Raw genomic sequence first — 21,302 nt, 5'->3', positions numbered from 1 at the left:
GAAGGAATTGTTATGCGGAATTGAAATTACAGGTTTATTTACTTAATGTTAATTCCTGCAAAATAATTATTAAGTATTTTTTTCATGAATCAAATTAAATAACTGCATAACAACCTTTCTGACGCAATTTAAATCATAAATAGATTGCATACCGGATGGCTCGTGGAGCGGACAAGGGCATGATGGCGCGTCGGATAGCTATCGCTCATGATGGGTACGAGCAAACATTGCCAGCGTCGGACCGCGCCCTGCTGGATGCACTGCTGGAGCTGCGGGCGCGAGCGCTGCGCCCCGCGGCCCCGCCCGCCGACCCGCCTAGACCCGCGCGCCTCTACCGCGCCACACAGCCACCCCGCGTTGCTCCTATTACCGTGCCCTCTCAACGACCTGCTGCAAGGCTAGAAGAAATCAAACGTGCACCTCTGTTCAGAGAGGACCTGGCTGATGATGTAAGTGATCTAATATTAACAGAAATGGTAGTCAAGCGTTACCACCGTCTAGTTTAGGAATAGTTCAATCAATTGCGCAACTGCAGCCACTGTAATATAAACCGCAATAGATTTTACTAGATTACAAATTCAAATATTTTATGTTGACTTCAGGGGGTGTACATAGTGGACAGTGGCAGTCGTGGTGTGTGGGCGTGGGTGGGCCCTACTGCCACAGGTGCAGCGGCTCGTGGCGCTCTGGCAGCCGCGCGGGGACTGGCTCGAGCACGTCGCATGACGGTGCCAGTGTCGGCAGCTCCCGCTGGACGGGAGCCACTAGAGTTCGCGGCATTATTCCACAACTGGCGCTGGTGCGATGCAAGGCGCGACGGTAGACTCCGCGCAGCACGGTCTGCTACCACCAGACTCGATGCCGTCAGTCTCGCTACAAATGCCTGGCTCGCCGCTGAGGTAAACAATCTGATAATCTATCGTCAGTAAAGCACTTACTCATTATGACGACCTGAGTGAAGTCGCAAGAATATAATGTAACGATGGATATGGATACAATGCAGGCTCAGCTACCGGACGACGGGTCGGGCGCGCTGCGTGTGTGGCGCGTGCGACGGCGGGCAAGCGACGCGGAGGATGTGAACAAAGAGGCGCTGGCCGAGGTGGAGCGCCCGCAGGCCGCAGTGTTCTACGACAGGGACTGCTACATCGTGCTCTACACATACCACGCGCCCACTGGCGACCAGACCGTGCTCTACTACTGGATGGTGAATTAAACTTCATTACACTTAACTTACAATGACTTTATGAAACCAAATTATTACGGTTGCTATTCTAACGGTTACAGGGTGGCTCTTCGCCCAATGATCTGAGGAATTTGGGTGCGAAAGAAGCCAAAGACCTCTACACCAAGTTAGGGCGGTCTCCAGTACAGGTAATTACAATTTTCTTATCACTTTCATCCTATAAATTTAAATATATCGGTATATGGTCTATTCCAATTCCATTGAAACATCCCATTTTTTAGGCATGGGTGTATCAAGGAAAGGAACCTGCGCACTTCCTTCAGATCTTCAAAGGTCGAATGATAACGTATGTCGGAAGTGCTACGGATTACGATCGTAAGTATTTACTGATGATTCTTGGTTTCCTCACTCACTTTTCCTGATCATTAATTTATCCCCAGCCACAGGACGTCGCGTGCTGGCTCCGTCTCGTGTGCTCATCCGCGTGTCGGGACAGTACGCACGCGAGGCGCGGGGCGTGGAGGTACGCGACGGGGGCGCGGGCAGTGGTACAGGGGGCGGGGGCGCGTGCTATGTACTGCGAGACGGGGCGCGCGCGTGGGTGTGGTGCGCGGCCAGCGCCACCGGAGACGAGCGAGAGGTCGCCAAGAATATGGCTGCTACTGAACACACACTTGTCATGCAAGGTACCTAATAAGGCTAATTCAAATCTTCACATTATGTTTCCTGGGTAGGTTCTAATATAGCCTCTAAGCTTAAACCTAGGCTAATCTTGAAAACATACCATCCCCAGGCAAAGAGAAACCAGACTTCTGGGTGGCTCTGGGCAATCGTCGTCACCTACTGATGCCGTCTCCACTGAAGGAAGTACAGCGTCCCTTGCCACCGCGTCTATTCTACGTATCTCTAGGAGTACCAGTCCAATATTCATGTGAGTACATAATGCCCACAGTCGGCCCCATGTTCATTTCCAGAGAGGTGTATCTGCACACACAACAATTTAAAACTGCATGGTTAGTGTGGTGGCTGGACAACCGGGTGCCGCGCAACGTATAGCGGGTTCGATTTCTGGACGGATCAACTCTTTGTGTCATCCACAAAAAATTTGTTTCGTATCTGAGTGTCATGTGTATGTGAACTTGTATGTTTGTAGACACACCCACGATACAAGAGGAAGTCTTAGTGGCAATCGTTTAAGAAAAAAAAAATATATAAACAGCAGTGAGTCCCTTATGTTATTGAATAAGAAGTAGAACCTCCAGGTCAGCTCCGTGCACTAGTCTTCATGAGGGATCCACCCCATTGTATATTCTAGCTGAACTTTAAGTTATACAGCTCTCACAACTTTGTAGGAACAGTAATGTAATGACAGACTCATTGTTATTGCCACGCATTTTACAATCTTCATGTATTGCGCTTACCTCTGCAGTCGAGGAGATAGTGTCGTTCAGTCAGTACGACCTGGCGCCTGAGATGGTGGGCGTGGTGGACGCTCACGACGCAGTGTTCGTGTGGCTCGGCCAGCACTGCTGCCCGCGCGCTAAGGAAGATCCTCGGTCCATTGCACTCGCCTATCTCGCACAAGGTGAGCTAATTTATGAAACGATATTTGGTCGGTGGGTCATCATAGGGGCGTATTTTTTATAATCACTTATGGGTTTCCTTTAACAAAAGTTTGATGACAAATATTAAATAAACGTACTTAATTATGTACGTATTCAGATCCAGCGGCACGAGACGCATGCACACCAATACTGGCGTTGAGTCAGGGACGGGAGCCACCACATTTCACCGGTTTCTTCCCACTTTGGAAGCAGTCCATGTGGAAGGTAAAACTTCACAGAACAATGTCCTTCAAAAACTTCTACTATGGCAGATGTGTTGTTTGTAAAATTAAATTATTACTTTCAGGGTCATAAAACGTTCAGTGCAATCATCAGTGCTTTAGAAGGTAAAGCTATTGTCCAAAGTGGCAACAGCGCAATACAAAGCGGCAACAGTGCTAACCGTTTTGATCAGTACGAGAAATATCCATTGGCAGTCCTGAAAGGGCCTAAGGATCATTTGCCACCAGACGTTGATCCCCTCACCAAAGAGGTAACAATATAAGTAATATAATTCCACTTCTTTTGTAAAATATTAAGTATAATTCTAACTTAAAACTTGACTTTGTATTTTAACCACAACTCGTAAAATGTTCAACAAATATTTAGAACTCGAATCTCATTGAATATTTTAATTATTTTTTAGCTTTACTTGACTCACGACGACTTCGTGTCTACGTTCAGCATGCCCTACAATGAGTTCCGGTCACTACCAGGTTGGAAGCAGAAGGATCTCAAGAAGTCGGTTGGATTATTTTGAAAGAAAAAAATACATAAAATATTTATAATGTCAATCTTAGCATGTTTTATATTTGTGAAAAGTTTATTTTAAAAAAATCACATTGTTATCGATTGAATGAGTTAATGAATGTTATAAAAATAAAATAAAATTACCAAAAAACTAATTGATTTTGTTAATTCAATTTACATATTGTTAATAATAAAAATCTAAGTTGTTGAAATATCGGATCACGACCCGTCAGGCGTCAACCCACTAGATATTACCACTGGTGGGTGGACTACCCGTCCAACCACTACGGTAACTAACGGTAAACCTATTATAATAAAATAATGAACATATGTTTGATACTTAAGTATTAGAAGTCCCACTAATGAGCTGCAACAAAAATATATTTGTTTGGCAGTAAACTAGGACTTCATAACATAGTAAGAAGTGTATTACAAGTGGGTAGGAAATATTCTGGAGTGACATGCTGCTCGAATGCTATCCTAGTATACTTTCATTGCAACACATGCTATTTAAGTATTATCAGATGACGTTTGAGTTTCCTGTATAAAATATTGAGGTTCTTCTTACTCACTTTTTAATACACTACTTACTACTATTATAAAGTCCTATTACTTCGAACAAATCATTATGTATTTTTACCGACATCAAAAACGAGGAGGTTCTCAATTGGACCTGGATTTGTGTATATAATAAAAAATGGAAGAGGTAAATAAAAGGCGGTACGTTTTTTTTTAAATGCTGTGACTGATTAGTGGAAATATAGTTACTTTTACTTCCGTTATTTGGTGGTCGGAGTCGTGACTCGAAACACTTATACTTATAACTTAAAATATTACGTAAACTAGTAATTATTGTTGCACTCTTGTTTAAATTATTTAATATGATAGATGTTGTGTATGTTTTTTGATTCATAATATGTACATCTTTTGTCACACAAATAAGGAATTTATTAAATAACCGTGGAGATAAAATGTAAGCTGTTTAAGAAAGTAAAATAAAACAATAGGTTTTAAAATGTTATTTTTATTTTAAAAATAGTACTTATTAGCTATTGGGCATTAATTACCTTAAACATAATAATCTTTACAATTTACAAGTTTTTCAAAATCCATAAAATATCGGTTGAATTGAAAGCGTATTTACACTATAATAATGACAGGTATCATAATATAACCCTATGTGATATGGGGTGAGCCGTAGCTAAGGCACGTTGTATTAGTATTGCGTGTCTCTACCGAGCTGTGGGCGTCACACTCGACACGCTCCACGCTCCACTACATTACAGCAATGAATCAAACCATATTCCAAATATTATATTCAATATCATAATATATTTTATAAAACATACGATGAGTTATACGAAATGTCCTCTATCAGCAAAAAGCTACTTGAAAAAAAAACTTTACAAAATATGAAAAGCTAGTTAGGAACTTACAATTTTAGTAGATAAATAAAACATTACAATAAATGATTTAATTCGATAATAAATAATTTACATAATGATTTTACATTATATCAGTTATTGTTATATAAGACAATTTGGGAGTATTTCTATAACCGCATCGATTTATAAGGCTACGGTTGTCGGGAAAAATACTCCCGAAAAATGTCGTCTAGAATAGTAAAATCAGGTTATCAGAATTATGCATAGTAAATAACAATATTATTATTATTACATGGAATTAATATTAATGACGAGACATGGAACGAAAAACGCAGGCTTAGTCCAAAATAAACAGCTCTTTTTGTAATTTTTCAAAGTTCTTTGGTAATACAAAAACCGAACACATGAAACACAAAAAAACATTTCATGAAACCATATGGAATGAAGTGCACGAACAATAGAATGCATAAGCTGCCGTAATAAAAATAAAATGCATCTCAAAAATAAGCGTAAAACACTACGACGTAATTAATTGCAATTTTTAAACTTTTAAGTACGTACAATTTTAAATTCGCATGTCAACATGAATGAAGAGATTGTTCCAAACTTACACCTACAAGAAAAACAAAGCAATAACTGGATATGCGATAGAACAGAGAACTTGAGTCAATATAAAACTAATGAAAACAAAACTCAACATAGTTTTCGTTGCAGGAATGTAAACAATGTGTAGAGCAATATTAAACAGGATATTTTATAATATTTAACAAGAACTAATAGTAACAACAATGCGTCGGAGGCCTGATTCCTTCTAGCACCACGGCTGTCAGCAGTCCAGTCCAAATCAACAGTTGGCTCCCTTTCCAAGTCTCGGTAGTCATTTAGGTAATTTGCCAAGAATACATTAAATACAACCTTCACATTATTATTATTATTATACAAATACATATAATATGTCTTTTTATTATCCCCTGTATTGAAGACGTAAGCTTTAACCGAGACCAGGAAGCCAGTATTGTACTGCCAATCCGACTGGACTTCCAACAAAGACACGACTATTTATCACAGCTATCCAAAGCCTTCACACATAACACGAATCGGTCGCCTATCCCTCTACGTCACTTATTGATTATCGATGCAGAAACTTGAGATTGCTGAACCCACTATTATCAGTATGAAATCCAGTAATTTAATGTTATTGTATTGTGAAAATGTTCCCCACCTAGGGCTCGGTTTCCGAAACTTGTATAACACATTCTTGACATAAAATAAGTATAGTTGTGAACAATTCCAACTTTTGTACTTTATACTCACAACTAAACGAGATTTATTGTACACGAGATTATAAGGCCTATTAAAATGGTGTTTCAAAATTTGCTAATTACACGATACATCTAATAATATATGTTTAGGCCTAACGATATATTGTAAAAGATTTAAAGTTAATTAGAAGGCTTCACGCTTTAGAGCCGACTGGTGTTCCAACAAATGAGGCAGTTTGGCACTCAATATGGTACCATAACAAATATAAGACACGGTGTATTATTGCTTCAAAATTACATTTCTCAGCTTGACATTGCAAGAGAAGATATTGAACAGTTAGTGTTGCAAATTTAAAAGAAAAATATATAACAAACTTTCGTAGAGCAAATTGCTTTATCTAATTATTTAATAATAAGCTCAGCAGTTCACTACACGTTAGTCTAGAATAAATTGATCTTGTGATTCAAGGAAGCCCATTCAGAGTCTTACATAATTAAGTAACATTCCAGAATTTAGTAGAAGAACTAGGTATTTCACTTGAGCAATTATATTAATGAGACAATTCACTAAAACAAAAACACCTATGGCACGGTTTCTTCGTTATTCTGCAACCCTTACGCGTTGTGAATGTCTTACTGTGTACTTAATCTAATTTTAAGGGTCCCCTGAATCAGTTTATATAATTTTCTATATTTCCATTAATATGATATATGTTTAACTAGATTCTTTAACAATACTTAAAAATTGGTAAGTCAATTCCTGTAAGGATCAATTCCCACATTTATATCTAAATGTATTAGTATGAGTGCAATCTCAGAGTAAATATGTTTACTGGTTGTAACCGAGGCACTCATTACTGCTTGGTTTGCGTCAGGAAAGATCAAATCCCACTTATTACAGATCCAGTAACAGTTTCTCGTTCGATACCTATACATATACAACAATAGTATACGATATACAACATACTGAAAGATAAACATTATGTGCTGTTAAAAATAAAAACGTAACAAAATACATTATAATAAAAATGCTCTACTGGTTCAATAAATTGTACAAAAATATTGTTGAAAAATAACCAGTTCAATTTATGTCACATTAAAACTCATTGTACGGACTACTTGGCGCTGAGAATGATCATCCATATTATTTTAATAAGTTTATATATTCCATTAGTTAGCTCCACAGGCCTGTTAACATCGCCGAGTCCTGAAAAACTACACAACATGACAATCGAACGCAACCTAAGTCTGCATCCGAGACCGCAATATAAGTATACAAAACATATAATATCAACACGGTGCTAATATTTACATGACCCAGTTCTAGTGAACCAATAAAATATTAGATTTCTTCTATACAGCACTTGTGTGACAAGCTGATGTCGTATAACATTACATTAGCTTGCAACCGATGCACACGATAGCACCATTGCATCCTTCTGTGAGATTTCATCATGACACTCAGCTTCTTCAAAAACAATTAACAAAAACTATCTGATGTTGGTAAATTTTTTGATAAGTACAAAATATTAATATTTTCAATATCTATCACAGCAATCATGCCGAAATCTTATAAAAATTTTGGACAAAAATACTTAAACTTATTTAAGACTAGTTAATTTACAAGTTTTATGAAATTTGGATAGAAAAATTCTGAAAGATTCAATAAAATTGTAAATATTGTCAAATGCCAGATCAAATGCCAGCGAACTATGCACAGCGTTACTCACTTAACTTCTTAACAATACTCGATTAATGAATTTCCTAGTTAGGTATCCAGAGTACTTAATTAAAAGTACCTCGATCGATAGTACGATAGTATGTTTCAATTAGTTTTCCCAAATAAACAGATTATATTCTAGGTCCCATAGAATAAAATGTTCGAAAATAGTGTTAGTAAAAAACCAACGCGCGGCGAATAAAGCGAGTCACGAACTATAACCATCAAAATCATATACACGCGAAATGACAAATTTTAGTAATGGGCGACAGTACTTCGTCAAATTGAAATGTTTATATAGCAAATACCGTAGAGGGCGTGTGTGCAGTGACGTGGCTGAATGCCTCACTGGCGCGGCAGCGACGCGTTGGCCGGCAACGTCGAGCTGCGCTGCGACGCGTTCATGTACGCTGACTTCAGGTTAGACCGCATCGAGTCTCTGTAACCAACGTCATCTCAGTTATAGTTTCACTGTAAGAACAAACTAGTATATCTCAACCGCTTGTTAAACCTGGAAATAATAGTAAATTATCTTATGTACAACAGACTCATCTGGAATCAGTGAGTGCCACGGACCTTAGATGATGATGCTAATTATACAAAAGTAATCCAGTTCAGAGATGAGATATGCTATTGGAAAAAATTGTCCTGTAATCATCACTGCCACCCAGCGGCGCTGGTCGGGCGGGGGGAGCAGTAGTAGAGTGTACATGTACCTGGGCGAGAGCTTGGTGTGGTCGTGGTTGGTGTGTGCGGCGCGGTAGCCGTATCTCTGCACGCGGCGCTGCAGGCGCGCCACCCAGCCGCGCTGGTCGGGCGGGGGAGCAGTAGTAGAGTGTACATGTACCTGGGCGAGAGCTTGGTGTGGTCGTGGTTGGTGTGTGCGGCGCGGTAGCCGTATCTCTGCACGCGGCGCTGCAGGCGCGCCACCCAGCGGCGCTGGTCGGGCGGGGGGAGCAGTAGTAGAGTGTACATGTACCTGGGCGAGAGCTTGGTGTGGTCGTGGTTGGTGTGTGCGGCGCGGTAGCCGTATCTCTGCACGCGGCGCTGCAGGCGCGCCACCCAGCGGCGCTGGTCGGGCGGGGGGAGCAGTAGTAGAGTGTACATGTACCTGGGCGAGAGCTTGGTGTGGTCGTGGTTGGTGTGTGCGGCGCGGTAGCCGTATCTCTGCACGCGGCGCTGCAGGCGCGCCACCCAGCGGCGCTGGTCGGGCGGGGGGGCAGTAGTAGAGTGTACATGTACCTGGGCGAGAGCTTGGTGTGGTCGTGGTTGGTGTGTGCGGCGCGGTAGCCGTATCTCTGCACGCGGCGCTGCAGGCGCGCCACCCAGCGGCGCTGGTCGGGCGCGGCGGGCGCCAGCAGGAGCAGTTCCCTGGCGCGGTCGGCGTGCAGCTTGCAGGCGGCGACGCCGGGCCCGGCCGCGCCGTCGCCCTCCGCCACGTGCTCGGCGTGGATCTTCATGCGGCACCCTGCACAACGCGCGCATTGTACCGACCGTAACAATAACTTCCTCTATCTACGAGCAACACGGCTGCGACCGCGACAGGCGGCGGTGACCGTGTAATCTCTATATTCACCGACATACAGTCCCATATATTTGTGTTTACACATGCGATGCTGTCTCAACATAAACATAAAAACGCCCAACGCACTTTTCGATCGTAAGTGAGGTCTAGAACTTTTCCACTGTGACTGTGAAACTTGTGAACTCAATCATGTATTGTTGTTTGCTTGTCTTTCACCTTAGAACAAGAACTGTGATGATACGAACTATAAATATAAATAGGTCATCCTTTTTTAACGATCCATATTTGTATACATACCAAAAATCCAATAAGATTTTTTGAAGAACATTTGGAATTTTGTGTATCATACTAGCATATAAAGCAATGGAGAGAATAGAAAGACACGTAGACTAATGAACGCGAAAAAGGTTTGGAAAATACTTATAATAATTATAAATACTCACGGCGACACTCGTAGGCTTGCGGCGGACGGAACATGTGCCACAGCGGGCGCGTGCAGACCTCGCAGGCCGTGGGGATGTGGTACGTGATGCTGACCAGGTCGTGGCCCTTGTGTTGCACCGTGTTCCCTGGGACACACGACAATACAATGCTAGCCTTCCAATGCCGTGGCGGGCCACTCACTGAACTTGGGCCCGTACGAAACAGAGGCTGGTCGCTAATAGCTAAATAGACCACATTTAACCCGTATTTTGTCCGAACCTGTATCCCGTGCCATAACAGTGCCGGATCAGGGATTTAGTACATACATTGAATAAGTCGCCCTTTTCACATTGTTTGACTGCAATAAAGTGCATATTGCAATATTCATGCTTGCTATAGTTTTAAATAATTGAACATGCTGGCAACGTATTTAACAACGTTCAAAGCATGTGAAAGGTGGCTAATGTCAACCGCTGTGAGACATGATATAAGAACACCTGAATTCTGAATAAACCAGCACTTGAACTCGTTAGTGTGCCACAATTTGTGTAAAAGTCGCACAAAATTAAGCTTTTAAGAATGTCAAAATATTGCAAACGATTGTAAATCGTGTCTTTGTGCATACCTGTGTTGCTTGTTTTAAACTATAACAGTGAACGGTGTAAGGCCATATATGACTGCAAATAATGTGCCATAGTGCAAGTAATGATATGCACTAACTTTGTATATAACCTGCAGCGAACCCTACACTAGGAATGCACCCGTTGCTACGCCGCCAGTGACGGGCACCACAAACATCGGTCGACTGTCATACTAGAGTAGAATACGTGCTTTTTCACTCATGCTGCTAAAATTTTATGGAAATTTTCCTCTACAATATTGAGCAACTGAACATTTTACGGTAGTAACCAGTAATAGACAAGAAACAAATAAACTCTGCGTAAAATATAAGGAAAATTATATTTAAATCCTAACACACATTCTTACTAATAAGACACGTTTTTGGCAATGATGTAATACGCAACCTATGACGAAGTTGCGTATTTTATCGAGGTATTCTATTCGTTTGAGACTTAAATTATGGTTTTCCATTAGAAATATTTAATTATTATTCATTTCAATGATTCAAAACTTTATGTATTTTTTCTATATATTTTCAGAACCATCGTAAATAAATGTGCCGATAAGTATTGCACATATTTATCGCCGGATACCGTACGTAATATTGTCGTATACATAGAGTGTAAAGTTACCGGCATGGTCCCCTGCCTCGGCGGGAGTGTCGGCGGCGTCCCCGGGTCTCCTGGCCTCGCCCTCGCCCGCGTACAAGAGCTGGAAGATGCGCGGGATGTCCTTCGCGTCCGCGCGGATCACGTCGCCCTGAGTCACTGAGCGCACGTGGAACACCTTGCTGCGGGGATATATTGCAACATCAATATCAGACATCCTTTTATGTACACAGTTTATGATTAAATATTCCCGAAATAAACGAATTTCATGTAGTGGGTGTCAAGGTAATCATAAAGATTGGACAAGCCTTTACACAAATCATGATAGATATTTAAAACCGAAATTGATTTCTTAAGATTGATCATAAGCATGAAAAACTATAGTTTGCTATTATATTCTCGTACAAACCTCAAATCCAAAATCATGACTGGATCCGTGGTGTTCTGCTTGTCATTCTCGGTGTTGTAGAATATAATCTTCTTGGAGGAGACGACGACGTACTGTTTCTTCCAGCCGTGGCGTCGTATATTCTGCTTGAATGGCACAGAGAGCCATCCCTCCAGAGTCTGCTCGGTCTCCCCGTCCTCTGCGTCGGCGGACGACTGTGACGCTGTCTCACTCGTTAGAGCTGCCAGTTTCTCTTTCAGCTGTTCAATCTCTGCGTCTTTGCTGTCAACCTATAAATATAAAAATGTAATATGTAATATGTTTGTGTAATGTTGTTGTAATGTGTACTTGTTCCGCCATAATATGTATATTTTCTATTTTTTTACGAACTTGGGTTTTACTAAAGAAAGAAGATTCTAATTTTATTTAAATAAGAAATGTGGTCCCTATAGATCCTCTCCTTGATTTTTCTCCTCGACTTAGTTGAATAAGGTTTGTTTTGCATTGTTGAATGTATAGAATAAGGAGTAGACGCACCTCCATGGCGAGTCTCTGTCGCGTGGACTGTTCGTCGAGCAGTTGTTGCTGGCAGTCCTGCAGGTCCCGCTGTAGCTTGGACATGTGTTGGTCGAACTTCTCCTTCTCCCGCGTCAGCTCCTGCTGCAGCTTGCGGTAGTCCTTGTCCTTGCGCACTGACATCTTGCTCTTGTTCTTCGTCGCCGCCGGGTTCATATCTTTCCTGCAATTTGTATACCACGGTCAGGTTAATTAACCTAGATAATCTAGAGATTACTCTATTGATAGTTTCTTTTACTTGTTCTGTTATTGTACTGTTTTCCACTAAGTAAGTCAGCAAAATGTAATTGTATCTAAACATTGCTTGTTTATATAAATTGGAGTCTGACCTGTTCATTATCTCGGCAAGTTTGTTGACAGCTTGTTGCTTGAGCATGATCTCGGAGTTAAGTTTCTTGTTGAGTCGGTCGACGTCTTCCTGCAGTCTCTGCAGCGTGGCCACGCGCTCAGCCAGGGCTGTGCCGTTGCGACGTAACTCGTCTACCTCCTGGAATCATAAGATTATTTAGGAACCTCACAAAAAGATTTGATGATCTTGTAGATGGTTACATGAATATATGATTTAACAAGGAAACCCGGTGTGTATACGATTTTGTGATGTAGTTACCTTCCGCTGCAGGTCGATGGTGGCCCGGTTCTCGTGGTCCCTGTCGCGCAGCCCCTGCAGCATGGCGTCCCGCGCGGCCAGCTCGCTGCGGTGCTGGGACATCGCGTCGCGCATCTCCAGCTCCTTCATTGTCTTCTCCTTCTCCAACTCGCCGACCGTCTCCTCGGCTATAGACCTGCAATTATTTAAGTAAAACACGTTTTAATTACTTTCAACGCTAGTTCTACATAATCAACGATTTCATCAATCGAACCAAAAAATCTATAAACACTGATGACAAAAAATATATCTAGATATATGATAATAATTAGTATTATTTGTATAGTAGAAATATCTTCATAGATGTGAAATACGGCAACCGAGTTAAGTTATTCTATTGTTATTTTGAAACGAAAAATTCAACTAAAGGTGAGTCACCATGACAGTATAAAGAGCTGTTAAGTTTACCTACAATACCACCAGCATTTTTTCGCAGAAATATTTAAATGCACATCTTTTCAATACCAACTTAAATTAAATAAAATAGTAAAGATACTTATAGATAGAATAACTCTGTTTTCCTTTATTAGATTAGTTCATTCCCCCACAATGCGCAGGAGCGCAGTTCGGTGACGCAGGAGCGTAGTAGAGTGAGTACAGACTACAGACCTGGCGATGGCCTCGGAGTCAGCGCGTGCGATGGCGAGCTGCAGCTGATGCAGCAGACTGGAGCGCTCCTGCTCGGCATCGCGCGCCGCTCGCGTGTTCTCCTCCAGCATCAGACGCATGTCGTTGGCTTGGCTCTTGTAAACGAAACAGTAGTGTTGCTCCGTTTCCAATTGCTGCCTCAACTCTTCGCTCTAACATAAACAACATCAATTTTAATATCAACCTACACTTTTCTATTGTAGTTAGTAAATAAAAACGAAAACTTTACATACACAAGACATCCAGTTGCTTGTATATTGTAATGAAGTCATCTTAATTTAAGATTCTAAATAATAACAATTAAATACGTAAAACAAAACCAATGTTTCGACACATTAAACTCGAGTAGAGTAAGAAATAAGTTCAATGACTATCTGAATAGAATGGTAAAGGCTACCATGACTGAAATGCAGAACAGAGGGGAGGTCAGTTGTGTAACAAATTGAGTAAGAATTTAGTATTTTTTCTTTGGCTATTAGTATTACAGTAGCAATTAATTGCAGTATACACACGCATACGCAGCGCCGGACACGAATTGGTTGACGTCACCTCTAATCTGCAGTTTACCGTCGCCTATGAATTTAAGGATTTTCGTTGTCTTATTCCTTTTTATAATTATGCATATTTATTGATTAAATATTTCCAAAGGATTAGCGCAATCAACGATCATGATTAAAGAAGATAGTTACATTGCGTCACTTGGCGTTATATCCTAAAAGGCTACAGCCGTGATGACACGTGCGTATGTTTAAATGAATCTCCTGCATTCAGCGTACATAGGGAACCATCCATGATAGAGAAAGAAGCCCACAACGGCAATGTGAATACGTGACTTATTACGCTATGTTGTTTAGCAGGTAACTACTATAACTCAGTAGAGTTAGACCATGCTATGTTTTCTCTAGAATTGATTACGTGTATGAGTCATTATTTTTATTGTAGTACTGACATAATCGCGCTACTACAAGGGGCATAAAGCTCGCGTTATAATATTATCTTAACATCTTATTATTCATTAATTGTTACGTTTCTATTTCAAGTGACTCACTTTAGGATAAAACATGGAATGGAAATGTTTGAAATTACAGCTTTAACATTATTAGCAAAGATTAATCGTATAACGGTATTACGAATATTTTAATTATTACAAAAAACTATAATATCATTCGTAGTGGGGAGCCAGCACATTCAACAAGGCTTTTTGTTTGAATGTACATTTAGCAACACAGTATAATGTTAATTAGCGGTCTGTTTAAGTATTTCAAGTTTGTTATAAATAAGTCGATGTTTTCACATTGTTATGAATCTACATACAAAGTATGTGTTTAGCTGAAGTGTTCATAAGAAACCATTAAGTACAATTTATTGTCCAACGATACACGTCCCAGTTGAAGATGACCAGGAAATTAACACGACAATAACACATTCCTGTATATTAATGCGTGTCATCATCATAATGGAAGCGTTTTATAGGCATGTCTTCATTGCCAAGGCTCTGTTTGTTCAGCACTTGTGTTCAACTAATTCATAACTCTATACTGATTCAACCAACTCATTTATTACCTACTGCGAATAGATTAATAGTCATTTTTAAGTCATGCACATATTTCCCTATTTTTGTCATCATAACTATTTATTTCAAAACAGAAATACAGCGCGTAATATTTGAATCTGTTCTATTCTGAGAACAGTTATGCAACTCATTGGGCAAGCATCTAATCTAGATACTAGGTAAACATTTTATTCTCAGGGAGCCCTTGGCCTTTAGATATATTCTGTTATGTTCAATACAATTTACTTATTAAATTATAAGGTAGAAATAGATCTCTAGTTATACAGCATTACAACGTACACATTTAAAATACAAAGTTTTAATCTGTTGAGCCAATCTTAAATGTTTGTGTCATAAATATCAAGGTCAAGAAGAATACCTACATTTCATACTCGGGTAATTCGTGCGACTAGCGGTATGAGGCTACACTATAATATATTTATTCATATTCTATCTCGGAATATACAATTGTATCTACCAAACTGTACACTCAGCTACGAGAGTGTACTTTGAAATAGATAGCCGTGCTGTTACAATTTGATAAAGTTTAATGTAGCTCTCAACAGTCACTCTGTTGTGAAATTAATTAATCTGTTTGGGTTTGTGAACTAATTTTACAACAATAGAATTGAGTTCTATACTACTGAATGATTTATTTTCACTACTATGACAGTTATTTTTAAATTGTTAACGTTTACATTCCTTGAATTTTATGAATAAATTGTTTTAATTGAGCAAATCACATCATAATCAATGAGTAAGGCGTTCAACTCTAGAAAAACCGCTGTCTACGTAATCATGTGTTTATTTATTTGGAGACGAGCGCACGCGCAGTTTTATGTCGTATATGGCAAAAGCTGTGTATGTGTGAATGTTTGCCGTCGACAATGAGTCACTATGTTGTAACGCTGGAGGACAGTCTATTTCGGCGCGATGAGATTATGATTAATTCACAAGAAACACTCAGAGAATTCGTTAAGTTTGTCGATCAATAGGTGGTAGCTATAATTACAATAGTGTGCAGCATTATATTATCAGTTCGTTACATATAACTAAGTAAATAACATCGCTAAGTCGTCCTATGTGTGTTAGTACACCATTGGTAGTAGTGTTACTACACCATTCTCATTCTCAAATTTTAACTAAGTACTTCCGTATACTTTTGTCCCTTTCTTAGAAAATGTTTTATTAATCTTATATCTGGAATAAGACTTAGATAACAGGAATAAAATTTGAAGTATTCGTCGAGTGACATCAATAAGTGCGGCCCATGTCGGCATCACGTAGAGTGGGCAGCGGCGGCGGACACTCACCCTGGCGCAGTGCATGTCGCGCTCGGCCGAGGCCGCGGCCAGCTTCTCGGAGGTGTCGTGCAGCGCCGTGCGCACGGCGTGCAGGTCGCGGGCGCGGGCGTCGCGCTCGGCCGCCGCGGCGCGCGCCGCGGCTTCGGCCGCCGCCACCTCGCCGCTCGCCGCCATCCGCGCAGCCCGCTCCTGCTCCAACGAAGCTGCTAGACCCATTGCCTGATAAAATCGTCAATCCCGTTGTATTATTAAGTCTTATAAAATTAAAACCAACTTAAGACTTCAGTTGTATTGCATGTAACCTTTTCAGTCTCCTGTCGATGTTCTCCTTCTAGTTTCTGCAGGCGCTGTTGCATCTGTCTATAATCGACACTGAGCATCGACATCTGCCTATCTTTCTCTTGGCACGCAGATTCAGAACGTTGTCGCGCCGTCTTCTCCTCGTTCAGTTTGGATTGCAGAGCTGTTTTATAACATTGCAATTTATCCATAAATAAAAACGTCATCACATATTTTCAATAACGCATTTAAATTTTGTATTTTTTGAAATAAAAATAACAGATTCAAAATCTAATAAAAAATCTAATTCAAAGTTTTACTTAAATTAAACAGTTTTAATAAGGAAATACTAACAGGTCCCAAGCCAAAAATTACTCAAAAGTGACACTACATTGGACCTATGAAGATCAAAGAAGGTAGGTATATTAGCAAACTGAACAATACCTTTAAATATCAATTCCAATGTTCCTGAGGCATGCAAAAAGTGAAGGTATGAAATATATTTTTGGGAGCTTATACAGTTTAGCTCATGTAACCATGAGAGGATTAATAGCGTGGGTTTGATGGCAGGAAGTAGAGATCATGGAATACTAACACTCACCCTTGACTAGCTCCAAATTGGCTTCTTGTTTAGAGAGCAATTGAGACCGTTGCGTATCCTGGTGTGCACGTACTTCCTGCTGGTACATGTGCTTGGCTGCACGAAGCTCGTGCGCCAGAGACGCACATTCCTTCTCCAACGAGGAAACTCGCTCTGAAAGCTGCCTATTGTCGGCCATAATTTGATTTAGTCGTGTCGATGCCCGTTCGAGCTCGGCGTGGGCGGCATTCAGTCTACTGGTGGCTTCTGCTACAGCTGCATCACAACGTTGTTTAGCTGCCTTAACACCAGCAAGTTCCTCTGAGAGAGCACTTCGTTCTCTCTCCAGGTTATCACGCTGAGCACGCAAACTGGCCACAGTGCCGTCGTTAACAGCAGCGGCAGCCGCCTGCGCGGCAGTCAGTTCTGCAGCTTGTTTCCTTGATTTAGCAGCAGCTTCGGATTCTTGTTTTAATTTTTCACGCAGCTCTGTCAATTGCATTTCTAAAGCATTAATTTTATCATTATATGTCTGTAAGTTGTTTATTTCCTTCGCTCGTTTACTTTGCTCTTCGTCGAGTCGTCGTTTAGCTTCATTATAATTGAATTCAGCTTTTCTCCTGGTCTCTGCTTCTATGTCAGCCTTTCTTTGTAACTCTTTCAGATCGTGACGTAATAGTGCTAATTCTTTGTCTGTATCAGCTATTATTTTCTTATTTCTAGAATCTCTCTGAGAAAACTCTTCAAGTTGAGCACATAATGTTACTTGAGTGTCTTCCAACTTTCTTCGACCATCCCTTTCTCTTTCAAGAAGTTTTTCCAGTTGCAATATGGCTTCAGATCCAACATTATTAATATGATTATTAGAGATAGTATCTACCACATCGGCTGCCTTTAATCCTCTCGCGCATAATTGATAATCACCATTATAAGTAAAACCTACAAAAGGCAAATGGTTACCAACAAATGCTTTGGGCACAGGAAAAGATTCATCTAAAGCATCAGACTTTTCCATGTCATCAAAATTCCTTGTATCATCATCACTAGATAATTCAGGCACGACAGGTGGTACAGAGTCCCTCAAGTTTTCAAAACTCCACTGGTCATTGATGAAAAATGGGTGCTGCTTAATTTCATTAACACTATTTTTGCCCAACCTTTTGATTCTGTCTGTTAGAAGACCCCTGATTAGAGATTTGGCATCCTTTGAAATTTCTACATCATCTGGAAACTGTAGTGAGTTTCTGTGATCCATAATTTTGCCATATGTACCGACCAAACTGTCTGCATAAAAAGGAGGATCTCCTATAAGCATTTCATATAAAAATATTCCCACAGCCCACCAGTCACATTCACGACCATAAACTCCTTCACCATTCTGTGATTGCAACACTTCCGGTGAGATGTAATCAGGAGTACCAACAGCATTACTTGCCCGCACAAGACCATCAGGTCCCATTCGCATGCATGTACCAAAATCAGCTAGCTTTAGATGTCCGTATTTATCAATTAACATATTATCTGGTTTAACATCACGATGTACAAAACCCATACCATGAATTACGTCTAGAGCGAGGACAATTTCCATAGTATAAAATTTTGCCCATTTCTCAGGTATATCATAGTTGGACATAAGGCTAACCAGATCACCGCCAGGCATGTAATCCATTACCATGTATAAATACTTGTGGTCTTGAAAAGCAAAATGAAGTTTTAATATCCACTCGGAGTTAGCGTGTGCCATTATGTGTCGTTCCTCCCAGAAAAATGTAGAATCAGATCTCTTGATCATTTCAACTTTACTGAGTAATTTCATGGCATACACTTGACGTGTAGACTTGTGTCTGACTAGTTGCACTTCACCAAATGCTCCACGGCCAATCACTTTTATTAAATCAAAATCTGCTGCTTTCATGCGCAGGTCTACAATGTCTGAAGCAAAAGCCTCATCTATAACAATAAGAAACATTTCATTAATGCCACTAATCAAGTTATTTAGCAAGACAAAAGTTTAATTTCTACTATATATACTATTCACAATAATAATATATTTTGGAATATTAAAAATGTTTCTCCTAACATTACCTAAATGAGAGTCAATATTGCAACTTTATAATTCAATACTTGAATTCTCTTTGTTTTTTAGATAAATAATGTGTGCAACTAACTAATTTGCTTCTTCACCTGCTGCTTATCTCCTATTACTCATAGCGTAATGTTATAGTATATAGCCTTCCTCAATAAATAGACTATGCAACATAAAAATAATTACTCAATTTGAACAATTAGTTCCGGAGATTAGTGTGTTCAATCAAACTCTTCAACTTTATAATATTTGTATAGATAAGTAGTTTCACAAGACAGAATTCAAATAAAGCCAATTTTGTTAAGCCCTGAGAAGTACTGTTAGGAGATTACAATAATATTTACCTAGTTATTATTTTGTATGAAAACAATCTCTGTTTAATGTTTAGAGACAGATATCTAACAATTTATTAAATAATGACATGTAATTGGTGTAATATGAAATTGTAGTACAGTGTCATATTAGAGCACTGATTGGATGAAAATATACATTAAGTACTTATTTATTTAAGAAATATGTCTATTGTCCATTTAATCAGTCAGATATAAAAGAAATAATGTTGTAGACATTTTTAAATGCATAAGGATGCATACATATTTCTAGATGTTACAAATACCTAATGATATAAAATCTTGTAAGATCCTAATAATAATAAAATATAGTCTTTCAAAAAACAAATCATGATAATAATTGGACACTAGCTTTGATAGCTATAGAGAAAAACAAATACCTATTTAACAACAAAACTTTTTCAATGTACTTGTAACTTATGTATGAAGAATTTAAATATGTGAAAGATGCAATATAACTCTCATCATATGACAGACAAATCCCACACCATGTTTACAATTATCAATAATCTCCAACTATGATACATGAGTACTAAGTGTTATCATTCCTTAATTGATTACAACATGTAAACTAATCAAAACAAATCCATACCATCCATTTGAACATTAAATATTAATTAATATCATCTTTCTGCACTAATCAAAGAAACAGTTTAATTTTTACCAGAACTATGCAAATTACTTTGATTAAATTAAATACATTTTCCATATATTTATTTGAAAATTGTTATATTTAATATGTTTGACTAACACTATGTAGGGGATTTTAAAAAAGATAACTCCCACAATTTCAGGTTAAAGTAAGGAAAATGTATGAGTGTTATAGGTCATGTTCATGTATACAAGAAATTTAACAAAATGTCTCATCACTTTAGGTTACAAGAAACCTATTTGCATTTTTTGTATATATTTTTTCTGATTTTCTTAATAGAATTTGTATAAAGGAGTTAATGCATCAGTCCAAGTAAATACAAACTTTAGCACAAAATCACCAAGAATTTATATTTTAATAATGTGTTCTATTTAGTCAAAACTTTGTCAATGTTTCTTTTGTATGTCATCAATTATGTATATAATAACAACTACTGAAATCTTATTAGAAAAATATAGTTATAATAAGAACAGTAAAATTTTGTGAGATCTTTGTCAACCCCTGATATTCAATATTGGTCTTTAGTACTTACATCTGCTGGTGTAAGCCTCGACATTCTTCATGCGACGGATAGCCGGGTGGTCACAGTCGGAAACGAGAGCAGTCACGGTGTCCAGCAAGCAGTCCACGTTGCCAGGAGAACGAGGGTCACAAAGCCGCTCCTCCAGGGCACGCAGCCGCCGCAGACGTTCTTCGTCCTTCACCGATTCCATGCTGGATCCTATTTCTGACGTCCTCTGCCACTAAGGCTAAACGCCACCGCACATTCTCCCGATGACTACTCCGAGTAAGAACTCCACTCTCATCACGACACATCAACAACTGTATACTGATTTGTTATTCTTGCACTCTACTTCTGTTGATAACCTACCATTTAAAGGATAACTTATGTTTCATTATCGAAAAATTCAGTTGCTACAACTCAGAATGACAGCAGATAAAGGTGGTGGTTCTCACAACAAAGCATATGCACGTTTGCAAACACAACAGGATGATTATTTACATTTACAAATATCCACAAACTTTTAACGAAAAAATATCACTAAATTAATATTATGATTGGCACAAATATTGAAAAATTAAGAAAAGTTACGAATTATTCGACCGCTTGATTGATGAACGATGGATGATCGAACAATAAAGTGAAGTTAGTCACA

The 21,302-nt window shown here is 39.4% G+C and overlaps 2 protein-coding genes across 5 annotated transcripts in view; one reads left to right on the top strand and one right to left on the bottom strand.

Annotated features, from left to right (window-relative positions):
• LOC118273705 (villin-like protein quail) overlaps positions 1-4,556 on the top strand; it is a 15,088-nt gene extending 10,532 nt beyond the window's left edge. For 2 of the 3 annotated variants that reach the window (XM_050697137.1, XM_050697127.1), the window contains exons 6-16: positions 144-449; positions 603-899; positions 1,004-1,207; positions 1,288-1,374; positions 1,468-1,561; positions 1,627-1,872; positions 1,980-2,117; positions 2,616-2,771; positions 2,909-3,015; positions 3,098-3,283; positions 3,437-4,556. In XM_050697137.1, coding sequence (XP_050553094.1) covers positions 144-449; positions 603-899; positions 1,004-1,207; positions 1,288-1,374; positions 1,468-1,561; positions 1,627-1,872; positions 1,980-2,117; positions 2,616-2,771; positions 2,909-3,015; positions 3,098-3,283; positions 3,437-3,550 — 1,935 coding nt within the window. In that variant the 3' untranslated portion in view covers positions 3,551-4,556. The remainder of the gene's footprint in view (positions 1-143; positions 450-602; positions 900-1,003; positions 1,208-1,287; positions 1,375-1,467; positions 1,562-1,626; positions 1,873-1,979; positions 2,118-2,615; positions 2,772-2,908; positions 3,016-3,097; positions 3,284-3,436) is intronic. The other variant, XM_050697129.1, reaches the window with a different exon arrangement.
• Positions 4,549-21,302, bottom strand: LOC118273703 (rho-associated protein kinase 2). Of its 2 annotated transcripts, none has more exons than XM_050697126.1 (13): positions 20,678-21,302; positions 17,073-19,007; positions 16,501-16,661; positions 16,208-16,417; positions 13,304-13,494; positions 12,656-12,830; positions 12,378-12,535; positions 12,010-12,211; positions 11,494-11,762; positions 11,109-11,266; positions 9,876-10,001; positions 9,150-9,375; positions 4,549-8,346 (listed from the first exon to the last, which is right to left on the bottom strand). In XM_050697126.1, the coding sequence occupies exons 1-13, from the start codon at positions 20,856-20,858 to the stop codon at positions 8,253-8,255; spliced, it is 4,086 nt and encodes a 1,361-aa protein (XP_050553083.1). In that variant the 5' UTR covers positions 20,859-21,302; the 3' UTR covers positions 4,549-8,252. The 2 variants fall into 2 exon arrangements, with proteins under 2 accessions (XP_050553083.1, XP_035446693.1); XM_035590800.2 differs by having other exon boundaries at positions 17,079-19,007; positions 20,678-21,301.

This window comes from Spodoptera frugiperda, chromosome 1 (assembly GCF_023101765.2).
Source record: "Spodoptera frugiperda isolate SF20-4 chromosome 1, AGI-APGP_CSIRO_Sfru_2.0, whole genome shotgun sequence".
NCBI lineage: Eukaryota > Metazoa > Arthropoda > Insecta > Lepidoptera > Noctuidae > Spodoptera > Spodoptera frugiperda.
Note: the sequence above shows the minus strand (reverse complement) of the source record. Positions and strands in the feature narration are given on the sequence as shown.